The sequence below is a fragment of the Pristis pectinata genome, chromosome 8 (genome assembly GCF_009764475.1).
Source record: "Pristis pectinata isolate sPriPec2 chromosome 8, sPriPec2.1.pri, whole genome shotgun sequence".
NCBI classification, from domain to species: Eukaryota; Metazoa; Chordata; class Chondrichthyes; order Rhinopristiformes; family Pristidae; genus Pristis; species Pristis pectinata.
In genome coordinates this window covers 35784508-35805565 of record NC_067412.1, presented here as the reverse complement: position 1 = coordinate 35805565, position 21058 = coordinate 35784508, and the positions used below count along the sequence as shown (strand labels likewise).

Sequence of the window (21058 nt, the reverse complement as noted above, 5' to 3'; positions counted from 1 at the left end):
CTAACCACACATCCCTAGTTTCTCTTACTATCAAAAAATCTATTCAATTCTGTCTTAAATATGTTCAGTGAATGAACCTCCACAGCCAACATGGGCAGTGAATAACAAAGATTTGCTACCCTCCAGGTGAATAATAATTCTTCACATCTCTGTTCCGAATGGTCAGCTCCTTAATTTGAGATGTGACCTTTGTTTTCAGACCCATCATCCCTGCATCTGCCCTGTCAAGCGGTATAAGAATTATGTATACTTCAATGAGATCACCTCTCATTTTCCAAAATTCAGAAGCACAGAGGTCCAGTTTACTTCATCTGTTCTCATCCAACAAATTCACCATCCCAAGAATCCATCCGGTCAATCTTCAGTGTACTCTATCACAAGGTTATCCTTCCTTAGTTAAGGAGTTCACATATATATATATATATATATATATATATATATAATATTCCAGACGTGTTCTCACTAGGGCCCTCTATAACTGGAGAAAGATATCTCAATGCTTGTACTCAAATCCTCTTGTAGTAAGAGTCAGCATACAACTTCTCTTCCTAATTGTTTGCTGTAGCTGCAATATTAGCTTTCACTAATTTGTGTACAAGGAGGTCCCTCTAACACCAACAACTTTCAATCTCACATCATTCAGAAAATGCTCCACATTTCTACTTTCACTATCAGTAGATGACTTCATAATTTTCCACATTATATTTTATCTACCGTGTCCTTGCCCACGCACTTAATCTATTTATATCTCCCCTGAAACTTCTCTGCATCCTCACAACCCACATTGACATCTAACTTTGTATCATCCATAAAAGTGGATACATCATACTTCATCCCCGCATCCAAATCATTGAAATAGATTGTGAACAGCCAGGGCACCAGGGTCAATCTCTGTGCCACTTCACTGGTCACAGCCTCCCCACCCAAAATGCCCTGTTTATTCCTACTCCCTTGTTTTCTGTCTATTAATGAATCATAAATCTACCCCAATACTTTACCCCCAATACTGTGTGCTCTAATTTTGTTTACTAGCCAACAATAAAGTCCTGGTTTAATATACTGAGCTATTTGCATAAGCTGCTAAATAATGCTCATCAAATGTTCTCCTGAAGCTTCCCTACAGCTGTAAAATCTTCTCCCTCCAGTCAATAATTAGATAGGGTGTCCCTCCTTCATCGATGCTGGAAATAATTCAAACCCTCCCCACTTTGATAGGACGTTGCAACTGTGCAGTAATGACAGTCACATCAGTGTCACAGATCGGAACTCATGGATGGCACGGCAGAGTTGTCAGAGGTGGTGAGTGTGAGGGAGGATTGTTCATTGTTTAATGGTGGACCTGAGGGTTCAGCTGGGGTCTGACTCTGAAGTGGGGTTTTACAGGGTCTTCCACTGGCACAGACTTCCTGAGGAAACTGTGACTTCTGAGTTGTTGCTGGGCATTCAGAAGGCAGAATACTGCCATTATCAGTCATGGGCAAACCCTCCGCCATTTCCCTTTTCTCTTCCAGGCACTTGTTGGCTACTTTGAGCTGGAGCCCAATCTTTGCCGGGACCAGGCCCTGGCTGGAGTCAGAATGGGCCAGGGTGCAGTACTCGTCACTGTAGCTGTACCCTCCATCCTCCTCCTGTGGCACAGTACCCAGGAAGGTGCCCGGAGATGGTTCCTGGCACAGTGTCCAGTTCTCAGACATGTGCTGTTCCTCCTGTAGCATGAGAGGGAGAAGCCCATCCAGCACAGAATCACTATTGCAATATTCCAGCAACTGAGTGTGGTGAAAGGAATTGCTGGACTCAGTCTGAAGGTTACTTTTGGTGTCCAAGTCAAAGAGCAAGGTGTGGTTGACTGGGATGGGCTTCAGAGAGGAGATGTTAGAAACAGTTTCATCCCAAGGATTCAGGATGACTGCAACAGCTGTGCTGTCAGACACTTTCTTCACCTCCCTCAGCTCTTGGGATGACTCCCCTCTACTGTAACGCCAATCACTCGCATGGTCTTTGTGGATCCATTCCTGAAAGAGAAAGCTAAAATTAGACAGTCTTTTCCCATTATACTACACTTGAATGGCTTCCCTTTGACCCATTCCCACTGGTGTCCCTATGCCAGCTTTGAGTAACTAGACATGAGTGTACCAACCCCACACTCATTCCCTTTTGCCTTCCACCACTTAGGAATCATCTCAGCTTAACCTACACCCCACTTTCCATCCACATCTCTCATAAAGACAGAAGCCAGGACAGTGGTGGCGCTTGTGTCTTTCTGTAGGGGGGTGGGTTATGTACAGTCTCACCATCAATTCATGAAAGAAAGTGTTACATACAGTTGGTAATTTTTCTACTAATGTTAGGGTGTATTATATAGAGCTTGACTGTTTTACTCAGTGTGAAGTTGTGTTGTGTATCACCTGATGGTCCGTCAGTGTAACAGTGTGTTATATAGAGTTTGACTGTTTCACTGTCAGTGTCAGGTATATTTTATACAGTCTGATGGTGGGTCACTGTCACATTTACGACCATAAGACTATAGAAAATACACCTATACACTGACAGTGAATATATAGAGTTAGATTGTTTCACTGTCAGTATGAAGGTGTTGTGTACCATCTGATGGTCTGTCAGTGTGACAGTGTGCTGTATACATTTTGACTGTTTATCTGGCAGTGTTATAAACAGTCTGTCACTACCTGTCTAACACTACCTGTTATAAACAGTCTGTCAGCACTGATGGTGGCCTCACCGGCTGTCCAGATGTGTGCAGGGGTCACTGGGCAATGGTCAGAAATACAAAACCCAGATGTCTTTGTTTCCCTTCCTAAACCCAAAGCCTCCTCACCAGCACCAACAGCTGGGTCAATGAGGACAAGGAGTTTGGCTCTTTCCTGTTCCCTCAGCATGAATCCTTGGTCCGTGGAGCTTTAGGGAACCAAGGGAGAGTAAGTCCAGTCTGCAGCATTACTGTCCGTACCTTGAAGTTTCCGTTGTGCTGATTGTAGAGAGGCTGGAAATAGGATGCTGGGTTTGGAATATGAATCCACACTTTACCGACAACACTAGAAAGGGGGCAGAAATCACAACAGGTGTCAACGCCTACATCTTTCAGACAAGCTATATGTCAAAGCAGCTGAATCAGAGACTGCAAGTTCAAGTTTCACTCCAAAGACAAGCACAAAAGCCCAGGCTGATCCTGCAGTGCTGTACCGAAGGAGGGAGAGCCCTGAGGAGCACTGAAACATCACAGGGATAGCCTCTCTCAGGTGAGATGTTAACTCGAGGCCACATCTGTTCTCTCAGGTAAACCAAAAGGTTTCATGGCACAACTTCAAAGAATTGAGGAGTCAGTCTCACACCCTGACAATTCATGGTCACCCAATGTTATCTTGTTATTATCATATCGTTATCTATGGGGGTTAACACTGCACAGCTTAGCTGCTTTTATACCAACATGTCAAAAGTTACCTTAGTAGGTATAAAGTGCTTTAGATTGTCCTGATTTTGTAAAGGTTACTATATAAATGCAATGCTTTATTTCTTTAAATAAATGTAAGATTTTTTCCTAATACTAGGGAGGATGACACAAGCAGAGGGACGAGCGCTTTGGTGCTGATTTGTGTTGTAAATGCAGAGACTGTTCCTCACCAAGTACAGCAAGCTCAACAGGGCATCAAGTCATCAAAGCAGGTGGAGTGCAAAGGAATGTCCCACACAAGGGGTTATTGGAATATGGGATCCATTCTCATACATGGAGACTGTTATGGGGTGGCGGGGTTGGAAGAGACTATTCCCACTTCTGGTGACACTGGGAGAAACTGTAACTGGTTTCAGAGATGCCAGGGAGGATATCATTAGTTCCAGTGATGCAGAGGGGACTCCTGCAGCCTTGAGAGAAAATGTTTCTGGCTCCAGTAACACTGGGGTGGGGGGGGGGGGTGGTGGTTGGTGGGGAGACTGTCACTATTTGCAGAGACACTGGGGGAGACTGTCACTATTTGCAGTGACACTGGGGGAGACTGTCACCAGTTCAGGGACACTGATGGAGATTGTCACCATTTACAGCGACACTGGTGACAGTCTCCCCCAGTTCAGAGACACTGGGGGAGACTGTCACCATTTAAGCAACACTGGGGGAGACTGTCACCAGTTCCAGTGACACTGGGGGAGACTGTCACCAGTTCAGGGACACTGGTGGAGACTGCCACTATTTACAATGACACTGGGGGAGGCTGTGACCATCTCTGAAGTCACCATAACTGTTACAGAAGGGATGAACTCACCGTGATGGAAGCTTAAAATACAGTGATATGAAAATGATGATCGCCAACAACAGTGGTGCAAACACAACAAACAGCAGGTTGTTTTTTTTCGACAGATTGCTTGAACCTTTGAAGGAAGGAAGAGAAGTAAATACAGATATTATTGTGGTAAATCATAGGACTAGCTCACAAGACTAAATCAGGTCTCTGGGATTCACTGCGGACAGTGCCCCTGGGCACTGTGTCAAACTCCATGGTGAGGAAACATTTCTCCAAAACTCTGAACCTGAGCATGGCAGGGACTTTGTTTAAACACTTCTGAGAGAAATTTCAGATTATTAATTTGTGTTATTAAATTTATGCTTCCAACTTCAACAGTCAAATATAAGCAATTATCCTTTATACTCTCCCATCAAACAGCTCCAGAGCACGTGGGGCATTTAGTAATGCACTTAATTTATTTAGCAATACATGGTTGATAATTGTTCTCCTCCAAGCCAACAGAACTTAGGGTACCTTGGGGGCTTATCTTGAGTTATTTTTTCAGTCTTTGGCAGACGCCATTTGGTTGATCTCAGTTCAGGATGCGTTTGATGGAAAAAAAAACTTACTGAAGGACGTAAAGCAACCTCCCTTTATTTGTAAGCTAAAATATAACATGTTGACAACATGCAAACTTGTTCGTGAAGTTTGGTAGGACCAAAGCGAAACTCTTTGTCAAGTAGAAACACAGAGAGAAAAGGAAAGTCTGACAAACATCTGCTATTTTTAAAAAAGAGAGTAATAAGGAAATGAAAATGGCCACAACAATCAGCTCGTTGGCAGCATTTGATACTCCAAATCAGACCTGAGAGGAATATTGCAAATTGTTATCAAATTTCTTTGCTGTAAACATCACTGGTGAAAATAAACAGTAATCTCTCCTAACTAGTGTGGTAGGAGCACACTAGGAAAGGAAAACCAAATACAAAGGAAACCAGAGGCTGTAGCAACACAGTAATGAAAAATTAAGAGAATTGGTGGATTTATTGATGAATCACTTCAACCTAAAGCCAAGGGAGATCATACAAACACTAAAGTTCGATTCATGGTTAAGGAAGCCCGACAAAACAATAGTTGAATGCGTAGCCAAATTGAGGAAGTTATTGCAAGACTAATTAATCATGGCGACACACTCTGTCAGCTGTTGAAGGAAAGACTGCCATGCAGATTCAGAGGCAGCTATTATCAGAGGTAATAATGCATTGAGAGGACATTGAAAGCTGCTTAAGCAATGGAATCGGCAAGGAAAAACATTCAGGACTTGCAAGTGAGACCAGTTGTTCCATGTAACACGGTGCACAAAACACACTGTTCTGGAGTAAACCAAAGATTATGTTGAAAATGGAAACAAAGATTGTCACTGCATTAGAAGGAAACCTACGTTGTTTGCTGCTTTAGGCAAGAAAGTATCACATTTTCTTATGACTTAATGCAGTTCATTTAACTCATCAAATCTATGCCAGTTCTCAGAGGAATCTCATCAGCCCTGTTCCCCCACCTTATTCCCTGAAACCCATTGTCTTTCCTACCATCCCAATTCTCCAACCACCTGGCTACACCAGGGGCAATTTACAGAGGCCAATTAACCTACCAACCCAGCATGAATTTGGGATGTGGGAGGAAACCCTCACGGACAAAGAGAAAAGGCAAACTCTGGACAGCACAGACAGCACCAGAGGTCAGGATTGAACCTGGGTCACTGGAGCTGTGAAACAGCAGCACTGCCTGTTGCACCATCATGTCACCCGTATGTGGATTAAAAGACAACATTACCAAAGCTCGTAAAAATAAGCATAAAGTTGAGTGAACAAAATGAAAGACCAGTTGTTCCATGTAACACCATGCACAGGAGACAAGAAGCAAAACACACTGTTCTGGAGTAAACTAAGTTTCCTAAGTTTCGCCATTCTCACCATGTAGAGGGAGCAGGTGAAGGCTGTAACACAGAAGTAGTGCTCACAATGTTTAATGAAGAGGGGGACACAAGAGCCTGCAGATGCTGTAATCTGGAGCAAAACAAAAACTGCTGGAGGGACTCAGCAGGTCTCAACCTGAAAAGTTGGCCTTCTCTCTGCCTCCACAGATGCTGCCTGACCCACCAAGTTCCTCCAGCAGTTTGTTTTAATGAAGACGGGGTGACTTAACATGAGTAGATCATTGTCATGAGTGTGAATGACAGTGCTTGACACTGGGTGCAGTATTATACTGATGAGCTGGACTGAATGTGAAGCTGGATGGCCAGGAAATAGTACAGCTAAATCTGAAAACCTACAGAGCTGAAAGTATGGAAGGAGTTGGAGTTGTTGACCTGGGCTACTCTGAAGTCCACTATAACTGGCATCTGTGAAGTGGTTCTTGGCTTCTCCACCAAGAAGAACCAGCAGTGAATCATTGCAGAAAGAACATATGCTTGACGTATGATGAGCATTTGATGCCTCTGGGCCTGTACTCGATGGAGCTCAGAAGGATGAGGGGAGATCTCATTGAAACCTACCGGATACTGAAAGGCCTGGATAGAGTGGACGTGGAGAGGATGTTTCCATTAGTAGGAGAGTCTAGGAACTGAGGGCACAGCCTCAGAATAAAGGGACACCTCTTTAAAATAGAGATGAGGAGGAATTTCTTCAGCCAGAGGGTGGTGAATCTGTGGAATCTATTGCTACAGAGGGCTGTGGAGGCCAAGTCATTGGGTGTATTTAAGGCAGAGATTGATAGGTTCTTGATTGGTAAGGGGGTTAAGGGTTACAGGGAGAAGCCAGGAGAATGGGGTTGAAAAAAAATTAGCAATGATTGATTGGCGGAGCAGACTCGATGGACCGAATGGCCTAATTCTGCTCCTATATCTTATGGTCTTATGGTCTAAGAACTTCAGCTAAGTTCTCATGCCTGGACTGCTCACTCTGTAGAGGTCATAGTCACATTGGCTCTCAACTTCCTCATCACAGGATCTTTCCAAGAAGGCACTGCAGATCTCTGCGTCAAACAGAGATGTAACCCAGGCACTGTACCTGTGGAGAGGTGATTTCATCTACTTCAATTTCACTGAAGATCAGGTGGCATCTTAGACATTGGGACTTTGCACGGCTTTGCACGGCTTTGCACTGGCTTTGCACGTTTCCCTTGGGTACAGGCAGACATTGACTGACCCCACATGCCCATAATGGGTCTCACAAGGAACACAGACCACTTCCTCAGTGGGAATCATGTCCACCCCTTCAATGTGAAGCTTGTTGTGGATGGTGAAAATTTCCTCAAGGTGAATGTTTTCTTGCAAGAAGCACTTGATGCATAAAATCCCTCATCTCCCGCTGGACAGGCCCACCTACACTGATTATTACCCTGTTCTGTTTACCCTGATGGCTTGCTCCAACCTCAGTGGTGAGTGGTACCTTGCCTTCAGAACTTAAACCTCCACATAAAATACACTATCCTCTGAGGGGATGCACTCTGCAGGGTGTACAGATCACTGAAACATATCTTAGGAGGACATGAAATTCCTTTCAGTGTTGTATTCCTGGAAGAGATGACTGGAGCTTCCTCTTCATGTGGTGAGCCCTCAGGATCTCTGGGAACCCAGGACATCCTTACAGGCATGTATACCATTAACCAGGGATATTCACGGTCATTAGTGATTGTGGGGGCTCTCTCCCTCTCCCTTACAGCCTCTGTCTCGTCTATAGCAGTCATGATGCTATTGTCTGATGACTATCCAATGGTTCTGCAAGAAACGGTTGCACATGTCAGCACCCGTACATCTGACCTCTCTCTGTATTCTGGACTCACTCCAGGGAAAGTTTTCCAAAGGTACCGCGCTGAGGAGCTGGATACACTTCTTATCTGGCCCCTCAGCGTTATGACAGCCATTGTTGGTGCACCATTCGTGTGCAATAGGGTCGCTGACCTTCGTCAATGGCATGTGATGTATGTCTGGTTGGAGGGAAGTGACGTGTCAGTGGCTGGGCTAAACTGAGTGAGGTCACACTGGGAATCTCACAGGTCTCAGTTTTCTGCTTGCTTCTGGTGTAAGGTCATTTCACACAGGATCGTGGCCAACATTGCAGTTTTCTGGATGGGGATCTGAAATGGCACCAACACGAAACCCGGTGATATATTTAAGCACACTGGAAGTGGATGAAATATCAATTTTAGCCAATACTAAGAAAGCCATTATTGCTTTGTTGTTTGTAGCATTCTGAACATATACCTGCTGTAGTAACAGACTCCGTCATTTCTGTCTTTATCCGTATGACTAAAATTATCAAATTGTGATTAAAAATAAAATACATTCCATTTGAGTGGCTCTCATAAGTTGCCAATTTGTCTCTCCCACAAAGTAGAGCAGAAATGTCCACCAAACTCTTCCAGGCAAGCTATAGTACTTGAGTAAGAGAGTCACATGCAAGTAAGGAAACAGGCCCTTTGGCCCACCTAGTCTGTGCCAACCATCAAGCATTCATTTTTACTAATACTATACACATCCCATTTTATTGTCCCCACATTTCCATCAGCTCCTGCCAGATTCTACCCCTCACCAACACTCTAGGGGCAATTTACTGTGGCCAATTAACCTACCAACCTGCACGTTTTCGGGATGTGGGAGGAAACCAGAGCACTTGGAGGAAGCCCACATGGTCACAGGGAGAAAGTGCAAACTCCACATTGACACCGCAAGAGGGGATTCTACCCAGGTCTCTAGACCTGTGAGGCAACGGCTCTACCCACTGTGCCCCCTCTCCGAGTGAATCTCCCCTTGCACTGTCCTGTCAAACACTTTCAATTCAGCTACATTGCAGGTTATGTATACAAGAATATACCTTCATACTATCCTGTCAAACACTCCTAGGTAAGCTACCATGCAAGTTATATACAGAGTGTCTCATCAAATACTCTCACTGTCCCATCAAATACTTCCAGGACATTATGTTATGGGCTCTCTCTACACCGTCTCATCCAACACTTCCAGGGCAGTACGCTAGGGCTTTCTCTGCACTGTTCTATCCAACACTTTCAGGCAGGTACAGCACAAAAAGAGAAAGACAAAGGGGGTGAGAGAGCAGGAGGCAGGAAATGGAGAAAGAGAGGTAAATACTAAGAGAAAGAAAGTCAAAAAGAGGAGGAGAGATACAGGAACATGAGATACACAAAGAGAGAAACCTGTCAAATAATCTTCCAAAACGTTCTAGTAACAATATACTTACCAGGATCTGTTCTCCATTTTATTTCTGCACTCCATTTGCTCCAGGTTCCCTGGATATTTAATGAATCTATGGGTTTCCCACGAACTCGTGCTCTATACTCTGAGTCTGGCTCCAGTTCAGCTTCCTCAATGATCAGATGTCGGATATCATTCACCCGCTTTTTCAGCTTTACATCCTACAGGAAAAATTAGATTGAATTAGGATGTAAGATAGAGCAAGGGATAGAAAACTACCTGAATATGGTTTTCAGAGCACATTGTCACTGCTGGAGGCTTTATTTATTGTGTTGCAAATTTACATGGACACACAAATGCTTGGTGTATCCAAGGCCAAAGTGCTGGGTACTGACCCAGTGAGGGGAATGATATAACAAATGACAATTGGAATTTGTTGTCAGTCACTGTGATGTACAGTAGTGAATTATGGTTACAATAAAAATCAGCAGTGAGGTTACAGAGAGCTTTTTGGTGCAGATTCTACAGAAATGCAAATGGACACAAAGTGAATTTGTTTTCACTAGGGGAACACAGTGATGTCTGGAGGTCCAAAACAATTAGCCATGAAAAAGATTTAGGTTATGGGCAGGAAAAATCTCTTCATAGGCAGACTTGTGGGCCTCTTGGATTCAGGGCCAGGAACTGCTGGACTAAGGAATACGAAAATCATCAGCCACCCATACAGATGCCTAATGCTTGGTGCAGACACAATGGGCCGAAGGGCCTGAGTTGTATCTCTCTATAAAACTAAAACCAGGTGAATAAGTGTGATTGAGGATCATTGCTCATGGGGAGGGTAAAGACAGGAGGAATTTAGGGTATTGCAAAGTGTAGGGTATTTCCAATGTTTATGTCTGAATGTAGTCACTTCTCTCCAATAGCTATTGTGCATTCAGTAGACCAGACCCTGCAATCAGGAACTCTCTCCCTAATCATCTCCCTTACTCTTTCCCCCTTGAATATACTTCTTAAAAGCTATGTACCAGTCTTGACCATCTGTCCTGATATCTCTATTTTCTGGCTCTGTCAAAATGTGTTTGCCAATACATCAGTTAAATGGCTCTGGAGTACATTCGAACACAATGAGTACAAGTTGTTGTTGCAGTTTCCAGTCTGATCGTTGCCCCCACTCCTAATGTTGTTTCACTTGCAGACTGTGTTTGCTCCTAACTTTCCTTGCTCAATGTTATGAGACATTAACATTTATGTCTGACAGGAAGATATTCCAAACAAAATCATCAGGTGTGTAGTTGACACTGGTATGGGAACCAGCCAGATTCACAAAGATTTAAAACAATCAGAATAACTGGGCAAGCAGTTGGCAGATGCAGTTTAATATGAAAAAGTGTTGACGGAGTAAGTGCCTCCGATCTCTGTTCTTCAGCAAGTAAAATTCTGGCTGAAGGGAAAGTCACTTTTGCTGTTTCCATCTCTAACTAGTAAAAACCATGTAAAGTAATTCACTGTGTAGGAAGGAAAAGAAGTTGGAATAATATTATCCCTCACCTCCCCATCAGTCTCTCCACATCTTGCCACCTCCTTGCACCTTGCAGGTCCCTCACTGGTCACTCACCCCCCTCACCATCCCTCACTAGTCCTTTTCTCCCTTCTCTGTACCTCATCCCTCACTGGCCCCTCTGCTTCTCTCTGATCCCTTGCCTCTTCACCTGTCCCTCGCTCACCTGTGACCCTCTTTCCCCGTCCCTCCCCATCTGTTTTGCATCCCCTCAGCAGCTCCTCAGTCCCTCACCCTCTCTTCTGTCCCTCACCGCTCCGTCTCCTGCCCTCCCCTTCCAAGTGTCTGACCTGCCTCTCCAAGATGGAGGTTGTCCAAACCATGCAACATCTGGGAGGGAAAGGTTAAGATGAAGTGCCCTCCTACTACCCAGACCCCATCATTACTCTGCTGAATCTTTGCACAACATACCTTATAATTTCTCACCCACAATAATTGTTTTGTATTCATGGCTGTAATCTTCTATAACATGAGGGTAGGGGTGAGGTGTCAGAGGTAGGCTACTACATTAGGCCCGGTATATTAATAGCCATGACAGGAAACTGAACAATAAAGGTCACATCTTGAAAAATAACAGGAAAAGAAAGCAGGTGTTTCCTGCTACTTTCTCCTGACTTTCATCAACCAATCACTTCCTGAGGCAGAGAGGAGGATAAATCTGTTCTTTTCTGGTTGGCGAGATGTAATGAGTGGTGTGCGACGGGGATTGGTGCTGGGATCACAACTCTTATGATTTATATAAATAACTTGGATGAAGGCACTGAAGGTTTAGTCGATAAATTTGCTGATGACATAAAGGTGGATAGGAAAGTAAGTTGTGTCGAGGACGCAAGGAGGCCACAGGGGGATATGAGCTGGTTAAGTGAGTGAGCAAAGGTCTGGCCAAATAGAATGTAATGTGATAAAATGCGAAATTATCCATTTCACTTGAAAAAATGAAAAAAAGCATTTTATCAAAATGGTCTGAGATGCAGAGCAATCCGTGTTTCCCAGTTCATGATTTGTAAAAGGCTAGTCTGTAAAGTATCAGAGGTAATTAGGAAAGCTCACAGAATGTTATCTTTTATTGCATATAGTCATACAGTACAGAAACGGGCCCTTTGCTGTTTCCATCCCAACCTTTTTGCCCATTTACACTAATTCCATTTACCCACATTAGGTCCGTATCCTTCTATGCCTTACCTCTTCAAGTGTCTGTCTAAATGCCTCTTCAACCGAGTGATTGTATCTGACAGCATGTTCCAAATAGCAACCACTCTGTGTAAAAAAAACCTCTGATCCTTTTTAAAACTCCTTCCTCTCACCTTAAACCCACATCATCTTTCTTTTGATAGGCCTACCATGGGAAAAAGATTCAGATTCTGACTGTCAATCCTATGTATGTCTCTTATAATCCTCTATCAGGACATCCCCTAGCCTCCCTTGCTCTAGGGAAAACAAGTCCAGCCTATCCAATCTCTCCTCATAACTAAAGTCCCCCAATTCAGGCAACATCCTCGTGAATCTCCTCTGCACTCTCTCCAGCGCAAACACATCCTTCCTATAGTGTGGCAACCGGAATTGCACACATCATTCCAAGTGCAACCTAACCAGTGTTTTGTAAAGTGCAACGTTACCTCCCAACTTTTATTTTCTATGCCCCAACCTATGAAGGCAAGCGCTGTGTACAGTGTTGGTCTCCTTATTAAAGGAAGGATGTTATTACATTGCAAGCAGTTCAGAGAAGGTTTACTAGTTTAATTTCTGAAATAGACAGATAGACAGGTTATCTTATGGGGGAAGCTTGGGCTGTATCCATGGAGTTTAGAAGAGAGAGAGGTACTTGATTGAAACATATAAGATCCTGAGGGATTTTGACAAGGTGGATGTGGAGAAAATGTGTCCTCTTGTGGGATAATCCAGAATTAAGGGTAACTGCTTAAAAATAAAGGTCTTTTTTCGGAGGGGGTGCAAGTCTCTGGAACGCTCTTCCTCAAAGGGCAGAGGAAACAGAGTGGTTGAATATCTATAAGGCAGAGCTAGATAGATACTTGATAAGTAAGGGGGCAAAAGGTTACTGTGGTTAGATGGAATGTGAAGTCAAGGTTACAATCAGATCAACCATGACCTTACTAAAGAACTGAGCAGGCTTGAAAGGCCAAGTGTTCTACACCTGCTCCTAGGTTGTATTTTCATGAGTGTGTTCATTTATAGAGGAATACTCGCATGCTGGTGATTAAACTGTAGAATAAATTCCCCAAAACAGTTAGACCACAAGGGGTCTCCGTCTGCATGCAGCACCTCTCTACTGGCAGGAGATGGCAGTCAGGATAAGGTTTCAGCCCAGGCCATTAATGGTCTGGCCACACAGCTTTGGTATCAGACTGTTTTGCCATTTCACCAAGTGGAGCAAATGGAGGGAAATTTGAGCAGGGGTTGCCATGCCTTAGGATAGTTTACTGGAAATTCTGTTTAAATTCCAGTAAACTATCTTGTGGCACGGCATTCCCTGCTAAAATAGGATGGGACGATATGTGTGTCTATTCAGGTGATCCAATGTGATAGGCACAGGAATAATGTCACCACACAACATGAGCATCAGTCCAGGAGCTGCTGAACTTAAAAGGGGACTAATAAGTAGTGGAGAGCAAGGGTGGAAGCGGATCGCAGAGAAGGTTGCAGAGGGGAGGGGGTTCAGAGAGGGGAATCAAGAAAGTTGGTTGGACAGATACACAGGGAGGGTTGTGGGGGTGGGGGTGGGGAGTGATCAGCCATAGCGTTGGGAGTGATGATCGGGCAGACAATAGAGATTAGAGCAGGGAGGGTTCTGGCTGAGTGGGATCCTGGGGAAGAACAGGGTCTCTAGTTCTGTCAGGGAGCTGGCGGTGGGGCTGGGAGAAGATGTGCAGTCAGGATGGAAGAGAGAGACCATGTAGCTGAATCTGCCCAAGGCTGATTTGTGATCCGGGATGTGTGTAGCTGATGAGCCGAATATTCTGAATGAAGGGGGAGGAGTGAGATCCTAATCCAGCCTCTCCATCCCCACCACCAGCATGACTCTTGGCAACCCTTAGCTCTCACAATGTTCAGAGATATGGTGCACCATCGGAGTCCACACACAACCTAATACTGACGTTGTAGATATCAAATGCAGTTGTATTGACTGAAAGGATGTGTTTGTTCTCGTATCTAAAGGACGCAATCCTGAATGGGGTACCAGAATAGTAAGACCTGGTGAGTATATGTACTGTTTGTTGAAAGTGGCAGGGCAGGTTACAATGTACTTGGGATCCTGGGCTTTATTTATGCATAGAGTACAAGAGTATAGGGTGGCACAGTATAGCAGCTAGTAGAGCCACTGCCTCACAACTCCAGCAACCTGGGTTCAATCCTGACCTCCAGTCCTGTCTGCATGGAGTTTACTACAACTTGAAAAACTGGTGATTTATTTACTTACAGCATCAGAGAAGATGGGCAGGCAGGATGGAAGAGAAAGAACATTGTAGCCGGGTCTGCCAACCAAGATCACGTGGGTTTTCCCAGGTCCTCCACTTTGCTCCCACGCTCACAAAACAGTTGTTGATAGATTAATTGGCCACAGTAAGTTACCTCCAGTGTGTAGATGGATGGTAGAATCTAAGAGGAGTTGATGGGAATGTGCAGAGAATAAAGTGGGTTAGTGTAGGATTGGAGTAAAAATGGGTGGTTGATGGTCAGCATGGACTTGATAGGCTGAAGGGCCTGTTTCTGTGCTCTATCTCTCTATGGTTCTAAGAAAGTCATGATGAATCTTTACACACACTGGTTTGCCCACAACAAGAGTACTGTGCCCAGTTCTAGGCACTACACTTGAGGAAAGATGCAAGGGTTTCAGAGAGAATGCAGGGGAGACTTACGAAAATGATTCGAAGGATGAGGGACTCTAGCTACGTGGGAAGACCAGGGAAGCAGGATTATTCTCCTTGGAATAGCGAGATATGCAGACTCTGTACCTCTCACTTCTCTCCCTTCCGTTCAGAACTGCATTATAACCTACTTCTTTCATGAGGCTTTTAGTTTTCATCCAAATACCTTTGGGACATTTTTCTTCATTATAGTTGCAATGTAAGTGCATCTTTTTATTCATCTGAATTCTTTAACACACAGGTTCCATCAAAATTATCAACAATTCTGAGACCTTCTTGAATTTCTTTTGCATGTTTGTAAAAATGCAGCATTTCTTTTGTGATTTTCCAAGAAAAAAGTGAGGGGACTTGACAGAGGAATTTAAAATCATAATGAGTAGAGCTTTTTAGAGATTATTCCCATTGGTGGAAGGGCCAAGAACCATGGCACATATAATGAGAGTGATCAACATAAAAACGAAAAGCAGCACATGGAAAAACATTAGAATGCAGCCATGGTTGGGGTCTGCAATACACTGGAAGGGAGAGTGCTGGAGGCAGATTCAATTGTGACATTCGTGAGGTAGCTGGACAAGTATTTGAAAGGAAGAAGACCATTTGGTTCATCAAGTCTGTGCTGAATTTGCTTTAGAAGGGAATTTTGGTCAAATTCACTCCATTGCCCGTATCATTGCAAATATTTGCTCTTCATCCAATACCACACAGAATGTGTCCCTGCCATCCAATCACTCACTGTGTTAGCACATGTATCCTTGCACTGCCTCCAATTCATTACCAATTACTTTAATTCTGTGCTATTTCATTTATCAACCCTTCAGCTACTGGGGTTGTGCGGTATTTTATTTAGTTCCTCAAATTAACCCCTTCATAATTGTAAAAGCCTCAAATCAAATCTTCTAGCCTTCTTTCCCCTAAGAAGAGCAACACCACCTTCCCTACTTACTATGTAACCGTAATCCTTCAAAAATTCTCTCCAACACCCTGTTCAAAGACTCCATGATAACCACATAATACTCCAGCAGGGATCAAACAAGTGCTTCTTACAGGTTTAGCCAACACTCCTAGTTTTTGTACCCTCATGCTTCTACTTATTAAGTCTACAATACCATTAGTTTAATCAACTGCATTGTTCACTAGTTAAAGATACATGCTCTAACATCTGTTCAGAGTCATAGGGTCGTACAACACAGATACAGGCCTTTTGGCCTCTCGTGTCTACACCAACCATCAAACGCCAATTTACACTAACCCGACACTAATCTCATTTTATTGTGCCCACATTACCATCAACTGTCCCCAGATTTTACCACTCCCCTACACTACAGTCAATTTGCAGTGGCTAATTAACCTATCAACCTGCACATCTTTGGGACATGGCAGGAAACTAGAGCACCCAGAGGAAACCCACATGGTCATAGGGAGAACATGCAAACTCCACACAGGGAGAATATGCAAACTCCACACTGGGAGAACATGCAAATTCCACAAGGGGAGAACATGCCGACTCCACTTCTCAGAATCTCTGTTCTCGCACCACCTCAGGATTACAGTTTGGAGTTCTCTAGTCCAGCACCCTTGGGACCTGACTGGTTCACACCACAAAAAAATGCCAGACCACAGAAATTGCCTCCTGATCATCTTTTCCTCTGAGCAGGAGAACTGTTCTTTTTAATTATGGCAGAACAGTTATGGGAAATGGAAGCTGGAAGGTTCCGAGAATTCCCAATATCCCAAAGTTTCCGTAAATTGGAAACGCTGTTGGCTGAGACCTCTGTCAACTGAGATTACAAAGGTTGTACTGAATAGTACAGATCTTAGTTAATCTTAGATCTTAGTCAGAATTAGTTAATCAGTACAGATCTGTACTACAGATTCAAAACATGCTGAACCATAGGAGTTGCTGGAGCACAGAATGCCGGACTAGAGCTTCAAACTGTTTCTCATTCAGAAGGCCTCTCCTCAGTCTTCCTACTGATACATTTTCCTTCACACATCTCTGCATTGAAGATTTTTTGCTGTGTGCCTACCCGCTTATCAATATTCTCTTTATCTATTAATTCTTCTCTGTTTAATATACTTCTATGTCACTTGCCAAGTTTGTAATTGTATCCACATTAATGTACATCACAAACTGCAAGATTCCAGCCGTGAACCATGAGAAATTGCTCTGTATACCTCTCTCCAGTCCAATAAACATCCATTCGCAGGAACTCAATTGTCGTGGAAGTAGAAGAAAGTGACAACACATTGTGTGAATAGTACCTGCTGCTGTTACTGTCTGGTGGAGGGGGGCAGTTATAAAACCTCTTATAGCTTTGCATTAGAAGCTGTGAGATTGCTTTATGGGATGGAGATTGTTAGTGTTCTTTCAATACCCTGGGAACCACCGATGGGAGTCACCCACCTCCTTTGTCTCTTTGCTCCAGTACTCCAGTTGATATTCCAGTTTATTTCTCAGATAACGTCCTTCAGTGATCTGCCATGAGATGTTAACATTCTGTGTGGTGGAATTCTTTGTTACAGACAAGTGATAAGGGGCTTTCAGCTGAACTGAAAAGACAACAATGTTTAAGAGTTAAGCAGAGATACAGAATGTTGTCACAAAAATTCCTGTTAAGAGTAAAATGAAGAAAATCTATAACTCTTTCAGTGCATTAAGGATGTAGTTGGTAGCAATGAGAGATTGTAAATATTCCCATTTCAGGCAACCACTAGCAGTACTAAACACTTCCCACTGCAAACACAACACAGCCAGTGGGTAAAACTACTGCATGCTTGGGGTTCCATTTTATCATAACCAGTACTGTTTCATCAGAGAAGCAAGTGGAAGACATCATGGCATTGCCCCGGTCCAGATACTGGCACCTTATGCCATCACCCAACTGAGACACTCCAAGGATGTCCACACCATCCACACCATAATGGGTACCGATGACTATTGTACTGACCACCAGCTGACCTGTTCTCTTATTTCCATCTGCCTGGATCCAAAAACAATGATGGCAACAGAAACGTTGAATAACAGAAACAGGAAAATTAATATTGAAGTCTCAAGGACTCCACAAAGAACATTCTTCTCAGGCAGCACCTCACAGAAAATATGACGATCCCAACCAACATAAATCGCAGAGTGTCCACAGTGACTGGACTGCCATGAAACCTATACTCATGAAGAGAGTCATGGCTTGTCAACCAGAAAACAACAGGACCAGTTTGATGACAAAGTCCAGGTGTTAATTTACCACAAATGCAAGGTGTTCTTCAATGGAAGTCCCACCTTGCCTCAAGGAGAAAGGAACTACATGCACCTGAAGACCCAGTGGTTTCCAATGGAAAACCTGTGACTCAAGGAACAGACGGTGAGTGGAAAGAGCACAGGAGATGCAGCAATTTGCTGATAACCACGACTAGAGCTGATTCTTCAGTGCCGTCAGGGCAGTTCTCATCCAAAACACCCAAAGGTCCATTCTGCTGAGAGCCAACAGAGGGGAACATTTTGAAGAACTCTCCAGGCATGACCCTGTCCTTGATACAAATGTCCTCAACTCCATCCCATAACAAACTATCCAGTCCAGTCTCGCCATCGTCACAGATCGACGACACCAAATATATGCAGTTTGTTGACTATTATCTTGGGCACAACTGAACCTTTCAGCAAAGAACCAATGCTGAATGATGGAGCCTGTGCTGAGCCCATCCAGCACACTCACATTTCTGAGTCATGAGTCACTCAATACTGAGTCATGGGGTACCCTTTAAATTGCCACTTACTGTTACAGGAAGGTCTGAAGTCCTTGACGGCAGAAATGTTGGCCTGACTGCTTGTATTAACAATCAGATCGTACATCATATGTTGTGCAAAGAACTTGAACTTCATCATGCAAAAGTAAGTATGAAGCCTTCCCTTCTCCAATGTAGACTGCACTCTTGTCATTGTACATTGATTCATGATTTCCTCCCTTTCAGAACTAAAAAGACAGAAGACAATTAGTGTCTATAACATGGGCCAGGGCTATTTTAGGCCACCCACCCTTGATCTGTTGACCCTAATTGGTTAAGGTCCCTCTGGGCTTCTCTCAGTCTTTACCTGTCTTGGCTAAGCTGGGACTTCAGTCTCCTCTCCTTTATCTCCTGATTTATACTAAGTAAAAATGATAATGGGCATTGGACAGAGCTACCCAGCACCCATTCATCAAGCAGTCAGGCTAAACCTAGTGAATAAACTGAAGGAGGGCAGGGGGCTTAGTAACAAGATTAAACTGGAGAACTCACTGTATCAAGAAGCGACCGAATGAACCCAGATCACAGGGTTAAATAAAGATCCCTCTACACTGCATCACTAAGCTTTCCTGGGGCAAATACAGCATGTATTACATATGGAGTGCAGTGCTAACACTTGCAGGGCAGGTGTAGTGTGGGTTCAGTATAGAATGCTAAATCTAAAGTTACCTTGTTCCACTCCTCTGGTGATCATAGCACATGATCAGTACGGAGTAATGCTCCCTCTACAGTGCCTGTCAAACATCCTCAGGGCAGGTGCAGCACTGGTTAGTTTGAGAGTAAATCTCCACATAAAATAACACTTAAAAGTAAAATGAGCCTTAAAAGTAGCACAATAAGAATAGACTCTTGACCTCAGAATCCACCTCGTTTGGCCTTGCATCTTATTGTCTGCATGTACTGCATTTTCTCTGTAACTGTAACACTTTATTTTGTGTTCTGTTATTGTTTTCCCTTGTACTACCTCAATGATATGTATGGATGACATGCAAAACAAAGTTTTTCACTGTACATGTGACAATCATAAACCAAGTTACCAAAATATTCCTGGGGCAAGGAAGGCATAGATTAACTTTAGAGTAAAACTTGTTAACACTTTCCATCAGACACACACAGGCCAGACTCATCAGTTTTCACGATGGAAATCTTATTAAGTAAGTAAGTCCCCCAGGTTCCAGTTTTTCAACAACGGACACTTGCAGTAGGATGGAAATTGGATTTCAAATTAGGGGTCTGAGGTGACATTCTAATCCCTGTTTCATAATACTGGAACTACGTAGCATGGGATCCCCACAAGAGCTAGTTAGCCAGTGGAAATTGCTTACCGATGGACTTGCAGTGTAACATAGCTGTCATTGCTTGTTTCTGTCCATGTGCAATTCATTGTTTCTATGTAGTCAACATGGCAGTCCAGATTATCTATATAATGAAAGATGTTCAGCATAGTGGTTAGCATAATGCTTTACAGCGCCAGCAACCCAGGTTCAAATCTGGCCACTGTCTGTAAGGAGTTTGTACGTTCTCCCCGTGTCTGTGGGAGTTTCCTCCGGGTGCTTCAGTTTCCTCCCACATTCCAAAGACTTACGGGTTACGAAGTTGTGGGCATGCTATGTTGGCGTCGGAAGCATGGTGACACTTGCGGGCTGCCCCCCAAATCACTACGCAAAAGATGTATTTCACTGTGTGTTTCGATGTACATGTGACTAATAAAGAGATCTTATCTTATGAAGCAGTTTGTCCGTTGTATTAGATGCTCAAGGATCTGAACTTTCTATCACTCACTCCATCTAGTAAAAGGTCTGGGACCCACCAAACCAATTTCAAAATTCAACTGCAAGTTACCAGGATGAAGACTCTTACTATTATCAGTGGTGCTATTATTGCCAGCAAGTTTTAACAATTAAAGAACCTACTTCACATCTTGCAAGTAGCAATGCGATGGATTTGAACATTCACCGCTGAAAGAAATCAATGGGAATGAAAGTCTGGGTGGTTCTACACTGGCTGGGTGAGTTTCAGCAACATGTTAATGACAAAGAGGTGAGAGTCTTTGTTTCTGAGTGCTGACAATCAACACAGGCACACCTCAAGGATGTGTGCTTAGCCCACAGCTCTACTCCCTCTACACTCACGACTGTGTGGCTAAGCAGAGCTCAAATGCCATCTATAAATTCGCCAATGATACCACTGTTGGCAGAATCTCAGATGATGATGAGGAGGCATACAGGAGTGAGATAGATCAGCTGGTTGAGTGGTGTCGCAACAACAACCTCGCACTCAACGTCAGCAAGACCAAAGAACTGATTGTGAGCTTCAGGAAGGGGAGGTCAGGAGAATTCACACCGGTCCTCATTGAGGGGTCAGCAGTGGGAAGGGTGAGCAGCTTCAAGTT

General features: G+C 43.7%; 1 protein-coding gene across 1 annotated transcript in view; it reads right to left on the bottom strand.

The window, feature by feature from the left end:
• Positions 1-621: 621 nt before the first annotated feature.
• LOC127573653 (interleukin-9 receptor-like) overlaps positions 622-21058 on the bottom strand; it is a 33714-nt gene continuing 13277 nt past the window's right edge. The window contains exons 4-10 of the mRNA XM_052022065.1: positions 19992-20085; positions 18658-18854; positions 17291-17436; positions 9491-9665; positions 4272-4377; positions 2966-3050; positions 622-2012 (exon numbers count right to left, since the gene is read on the bottom strand). Coding sequence (XP_051878025.1) covers positions 1254-2012; positions 2966-3050; positions 4272-4377; positions 9491-9665; positions 17291-17436; positions 18658-18854; positions 19992-20085 — 1562 coding nt within the window. The 3' untranslated portion in view covers positions 622-1253. The remainder of the gene's footprint in view (positions 2013-2965; positions 3051-4271; positions 4378-9490; positions 9666-17290; positions 17437-18657; positions 18855-19991; positions 20086-21058) is intronic.